This window comes from Harmonia axyridis, chromosome X (genome assembly GCF_914767665.1).
Source record: "Harmonia axyridis chromosome X, icHarAxyr1.1, whole genome shotgun sequence".
NCBI lineage: Eukaryota > Metazoa > Arthropoda > Insecta > Coleoptera > Coccinellidae > Harmonia > Harmonia axyridis.
In genome coordinates, this window is record NC_059508.1 from 26,842,184 (window position 1) to 26,848,710 (window position 6,527).

At 37.0% G+C, this 6,527-nt stretch overlaps 2 protein-coding genes across 2 annotated transcripts; one reads left to right on the forward strand and one right to left on the reverse strand.

The window, feature by feature from the left end:
• On the reverse strand, nucleotides 1-505 carry LOC123686221 (histone H3). The gene has a single exon (XM_045626237.1). The coding sequence runs from the start codon at nucleotides 498-500 to the stop codon at nucleotides 90-92; it is 411 nt and encodes a 136-aa protein (XP_045482193.1). The 5' UTR covers nucleotides 501-505; the 3' UTR covers nucleotides 1-89.
• Nucleotides 506-668: 163 nt separating this feature from the next.
• LOC123686232 (histone H4) lies at nucleotides 669-1,063 on the forward strand. Its single transcript, XM_045626248.1, has one exon. It carries the CDS (start codon nucleotides 706-708, stop codon nucleotides 1,015-1,017), a length of 312 nt encoding a protein of 103 aa, XP_045482204.1. The 5' UTR covers nucleotides 669-705; the 3' UTR covers nucleotides 1,018-1,063.
• Nucleotides 1,064-6,527: the final 5,464 nt, after the last annotated feature.

Consider the following 6,527-nt stretch of genomic DNA (forward strand, 5'->3'; position numbering starts at 1 on the left):
CTTATAAGAAATCAATCAATTGTATAAATGTAAAAAAAAAAAGTTGTGGTTCTGAAAAGAACCGATTTTAAACTTTGTGAAAAAGATGCTTAAGCACGTTCGCCACGGATACGTCGAGCAAGTTGAATGTCCTTCGGCATAATGGTTACTCTCTTGGCGTGAATGGCACATAAATTTGTATCTTCGAATAGACCGACCAGATAAGCTTCGCTAGCTTCTTGAAGGGCCATCACGGCGGAGCTCTGGAAACGGAGATCGGTCTTGAAGTCTTGGGCAATTTCGCGCACTAACCTTTGGAAAGGAAGTTTGCGAATCAACAGCTCGGTACTTTTCTGATAACGACGGATCTCACGAAGAGCTACGGTACCTGGACGGTAACGATGAGGTTTTTTTACGCCACCAGTAGCGGGTGCACTTTTACGTGCCGCTTTTGTGGCAAGTTGCTTACGCGGTGCCTTTCCGCCAGTGGATTTTCTTGCGGTTTGCTTCGTACGGGCCATCTCGAGTATGGGTATAAACTAGTTGAGGGAAATCTTAGATTCATCTATTTATAGCGGAATAGGTAGGCGGTTCCACTGCACATTCTCGCAATATCATTGGTTGGTCGTGTAGATCTAGTGGTGGGGAAAACTGTGATGGTATAAAAGCCGTATTTTCCGCTAAAACCTTTAGTTAATTCTTGTTATTGTAGTCGTTAACTGAAAAATGACTGGCAGAGGCAAAGGTGGTAAGGGTTTGGGAAAAGGTGGCGCTAAGCGTCACAGGAAAGTTCTACGAGACAATATCCAAGGAATCACGAAGCCCGCTATCAGAAGATTGGCCCGCCGCGGTGGGGTGAAACGTATCTCTGGTTTGATTTACGAAGAAACTAGAGGTGTACTTAAGGTATTCCTAGAAAACGTTATTAGAGACGCTGTAACTTACACCGAACACGCAAAAAGGAAGACTGTAACAGCAATGGACGTCGTATATGCTTTGAAACGCCAAGGTCGTACGTTGTACGGTTTCGGAGGTTAAATTTCACCATCGAAATATTGCTATCGGTCCTTTTCAGGACCACAAAGTTAACTTTTTCTCGTTTTTTCCATTACACAAATATCATACAATCCGAAAGCAAACAAAATTCCCACAAAGCCTAAGCCTGTCCGTGAGATGGGCAACCAAATTACTATGACGAGATAATTCTTTTGGAATTCAGCGTTAAGGGTAAACAGCTAACATTTTCATTCACCTAACTATAAATATTATTTATTAATTTTTTTTTTACTTGGAATTGCTGTGACCATACGATCGCAAAATGTAAAAATATTCCGAGGACAAACAAAAGTGTTATCTATTCAAGTTTATAAGCATTTGGTTAGTAGTGCACTAGGAGTAACATTTCTCATCCAAATTTTATTGCCACCTTATTTTATCAATTTGAACAAATTAAGAAATGGGCTTATATAAATTATTCCATAAAATATTTTCACAGAATCGATGACGGTAGGCGGCGATAAGATATATAATTATTTCTTCTGCGCGTTCCGTTCATCAACTTTACATCGACAACAGAATGGTAGAGAGTCGAAACAATTTCGTACCTCGGCATGGGATCATTCGAGGGAAATCCGCTGTAGGATTGAAAAGGCCAGGAGCAGCTTCCATTAAAATGAAAAAACTTTTCACGATTCACGACCTGAACAAGAAGACCAAAATACGACTTCTGAAGTGCTATGTCTTTCCTGTGCTTCTGTATGGGTGGAGTCATGGACGCTTACTAAAGCTTCGTGTAAGAGGCTTGAAGTATTCGAGATGTGGCTCTACAGAAGAATACTCCGAATCAATTGGACAGAGCACATGACCAATGAGAGGGTTCTAATATTAGTCAACAAGAAAACTGAAATTGTTGACACCGTGAAGAGGAGGAAACTGGAGTACTTGGGCCACATCATGCGGAATGAACAAAGATACAGCCTTCTCCAGCTTATACAGCAGGGCATGGTTGGGGGAAGGAGAGGTCCCGGCAGGAGGAGAATTTCGTGGCTCAGAAATTTGAGGGTCTGGTTCTGGGAAACAACAATTGGACTGTTTCGTGCAACAGTGAATAAGGTCACAATAGCCAGAATGGTCTCCAATATCCGATAACGGATTGGCACTATCAAGAAGAACAAGTTCCGTTCATCCCACCCGTTTGAGTTGATAATTCTCGCTAAGTTAATCCCCTCCGCGTATAACGAGATCACACATTTTCTAATCGAGAAGCCAATTTTCTCATTCCTATCCCGTATTGCACAATATTTCACACACGGTACAATCCATATTATATTTACAAAGAAAAAACATATATATCAACCGTTGAACTTATCTCTCATAAGGGTGTCAAATATGAACCGATGGGTTCATATATATATATATATATATATATATAGAATGTTTATTTTTTCTCTTTATTGTAACTGATAATTTTTGTTGATATCTTGTAGAAGCCCTGAGGATGGATTGAATAAAATCCGAAAGCTCGGCAAAGAAAACAGAGTATTTTTTTGGTGTTCACACCGATTCCCTGAGAAATCATTCTGTATAAATCACGACCATTATTGCGTCTAAGTTATATATATATATATATATATATATATATATATATATATATATATATATATATATATACAGAACGCCACAATGCCATGGCTAAGGCATACCATCAGGCCATCGCCATAAAATACGGGTTGCTGAAAACATCCAAAAAAATACATGAATACTTACCTCGGGATTTCATGGAGAATGATAAGGTAAAACTCTACTGGGACCATCCTTTCGCCACGGACAGATCGATTGCCCACAACCGACCTGACATCGTCATCTTCGAAAAAGATCCAAAGAAGGTGACAATACTCGACATAACCATACCAGCGGATGATAATGCTGACAAAGCGCATACTGAAAAAATTGTCAAATATCATGACCTCGCTTTTGAGCTGAAGGAAATAAACCATCTTACCTCAACAACAATTCTTCCTCTCATCATCACCACCAATGGACTTGTTGAAAAGCATCTGGCGGAAAACACGGAAAGGCTGGGACTTGACGAAAAACTGATTGAAAAAGCACAGAAGGAGGTCATCTTATGGACCACCCGAATAGTCCGAAGTTTCCTGACCACCAGCTGATAAATGTCTTGATCCGACCGATCCGGCATTATCGACAGCCAAACCCTATTAAGGTGATTAAAAAAAAAAAAAAAAAAAAAAAAAAAAAAATATATATATATATATATTTATATATATATATATATATATATCAACAATTTTTAATTCCCAATATACAACAATAGTTATAAGTATGATAAGGGGTGTGGGAAAATTGATAAGTGTTATAATTTCATTCTTCTTTATTTCATTTAGTCGACGTTTCGATCCCGATGGGGACCATCTTCAGGACTACAATAGCAATAGAAAACAGTCAAAAACGTGGCAACCACAAAACATGTAAAAATAGTATATGTCCCACCTATGTGGGACAGACATCTCAATGGTTAAAGAGTCGATTAACGTTACATAAGAGTGATATCCGGACAATGAACCCACGATGTGCTTTAGCTGTACACTCAATGAAAAAGGATCATAAAATTGATTTTGAAAATACAGAAGTATTATGTACGGAAGGTAAATATAATAAAAGACTGATACAAGAAATGATCAACATAAGAAATCAAGAAAATCCAATAAATAAAAAAACTGACGTACAAAGATTAAGCAATGTTTACACGTTCCTGTTAACATATCCAAACCGGGAACGATTCTATGATGGACCACTAGACGAATAAAAATAAGAAGAAAAAGTAAACCAAAGTTGACGCGATGCGATTCTGTGATATGTACCAAAGAAAATAATTAAGTTAGGTTAGACACACTGTTTATACTTCACATCCAATTGACAAAGAAAGATTAATCCAACTGATAGAGTATTTGAGACTAATTTACTTAAAAATTTGCGTTAATTGATGAATTTTAACTTATTAAGGAGACAACCTCAAATTCTGTGACTGTTTTTAAAGATTTGGGATAGTTCTTTTTGTATATGTAATTTTAATTTTAATTGTTAAAATTGTAGTAACCCTGAGGAAGGAACCAACCAGTTCCGAAAGCTTGGTATGAATAAAGAGTAAAACTGAAATCCTTCTTATCAGTCGAATTCCCTTAATAGATTCACGATATATATATATATATATATATATATATATGTATTTATCTCAAGGAGCTGAATCTGCCTAAGAACACGATCACATGGATGCAGAAGGCTGTGATTTTGGGAACCGTGAATATCTTACGGAAGGTCGTATACCCCCATTGATCAAAAAGAGGGTTATCCTTGATGCCTTGGCGTCCGGATAACTCTACCAAACCCACTAATGAGTGTTCAGATGTTCATTTCTGTTCTATATTGTTAACAAGTGTCGGGGACGTGGCACATCTTTGTATTAATGCTTTTTGAACAATATTCCTTATTCTTCATATAGGGATCTTGTTTTCGCTGTATATTTCATTACTCCGATCAACAATAACATTGCATAAACCTGCAAATATTCTTCATTGCTCACCTCTTTCTTTCTTCTTTTCTTCAATAACAGATTTATGGAAAATCACATTAAGGCACTATTATGACCGTTAATAACAATAAAAATTAAATCTGTCAGTATGTACTCATCATCATAAACATTTCAGGCTCTCTTCATCGTTCAGCTTAATGACGAGTTGATGGAAATTTATACTTTCGATTCTATGACCATTCAATCTGCCAGTGAGTTATCAGACTCATCATCAAGACATTCCATATCCATTATAATATAATTATAATACAATATTATTATAATATAATAATAATAATGAGTGGCGTGTGAAGCAACTTTACCTAGACATTCTTCCAGTGCCCATTGGACTGTCAATATTATACTTGAGATTTATACTCTCCCGTGTTACTTAAGTTTCACATGTTTGAAGTGCAGAATTAACAATTTACTATTTCACTTGAATTATTAAAAGTAGTTTACTTACTGAATTATTTGATATCTTAATTAAATGAGGTAATATAGTTTTGTTTGCACGATATCGCTGGTTCCCATTTATATCATTCGCTGATTCCTGCTTCCAGTATGGGATTACAAATTGTTTTTTTTTTATGGAGATTTTATATTATCCTTTTTTTTTCAAACTATTAATTTGTATGATTCGTTCTTCAGGTAATTCATCCGTTAGTGCGTGTCTAACATTAATCGAGTTTTCATATTAGATTGACTACTTTTTCCGAACGCGCTTTTGTATTACGGCATTATTTAGCGGAAAAGCTTTTCTATGAATTTATGAACAATCAGCTACATTTCCAGCCTGCTCCAAAATACGATTATTATCCTTTCCTGTCTGTTATTTCTCACGAGTTGATTTAAAATTGTCTTCATTGAACAGTTAGAAGATTCATCCACACTAGATCACCCTACCGACTCGCCACTTTCAGAACTATAATAACCCTAATTGTAGGAAAGTTATCGATTATATCAAGTATGCTTTGAATTAACGAAAATTCGAACAATTTACGTTCCCTGAAATACAATTGATTATATTTCCTATTAATCAAATTACATGGAGAAAACTGAGGCCAATACTCCGGCTCGAAGGACCACCTTTGTTAACGATAGCGTTTTATACCGGAATTCACATTCCTTCTTTCGAATGTCGTGTATTATCGATTATGGGAAATTTTCCGGGAATATTTCTAGACGAGATGGTGCAGAAATTTTCTATTTTTGATTTTTCCATTCGGAAATTTCAAGGATTGATCAATTGAGCATTTTGCTCGAAATAATCCTCATATTCATACATTTCTAGCCAAAGTTCCGTCGACTTCAGTTTTAATGCATTAATTTTCAGTATTTTTCCTGCAGAAAGTGTATCTAACGTTTTTGAAATATATACACTGTAACGATTTCATCAATTATCACGATAATGTCTTCTGCCGATACAGAGGTGCAACAAAGCGGTGCGTCCGTTCCAATCGGTGCGAAAACTGCGAAGAAATCCGAGAAAAAGACTGCGACCGCGAAACAGGCCAAACCCAACCATCCTCCGACTTCAGAGATGGTTAATAACGCCATCAAAGATTTGAAAGAAAGAAGTGGATCGTCATTGCAGGCCATCAAGAAATTTATAGCTTCCAACTATAAAGTAGATTCGGAAAAATTGGCTCCTTTCATTAAGAAATACCTCAAATCAGCTGTGCAATCTGGATCTTTAGTTCAGACAAAAGGAAAAGGCGCATCTGGTTCGTTCAAATTGGCAGCTGGTGGTTCGACATCGGGATCCCAGAAGAAAGTGATTAAAAAAGCCACCTCCAAGTCCAAAGATGATCTTAAAAAATCCACTTCGGCATCAGCTGTGGTGACCGACAAGAAGAAAAAGAAGTCTACTGTTGCCAAAAAACAAGCCGCTGTAACGAAAACGAAGAAAGCAGTTGCAACAACCGAGAAGAAGAGCCCCAAAGCCGCCAAGTCCCCT

Excerpts from the sequence above, each read along its gene's own strand:
- LOC123686221 (XM_045626237.1), bottom strand. The coding sequence starts at position 500 with ATGGCCCGTACGAAGCAAACCGCAAGAAAATCCACTGGCGGAAAGGCA.
- LOC123686232 (XM_045626248.1), top strand. The coding sequence starts at position 706 with ATGACTGGCAGAGGCAAAGGTGGTAAGGGTTTGGGAAAAGGTGGCGCT.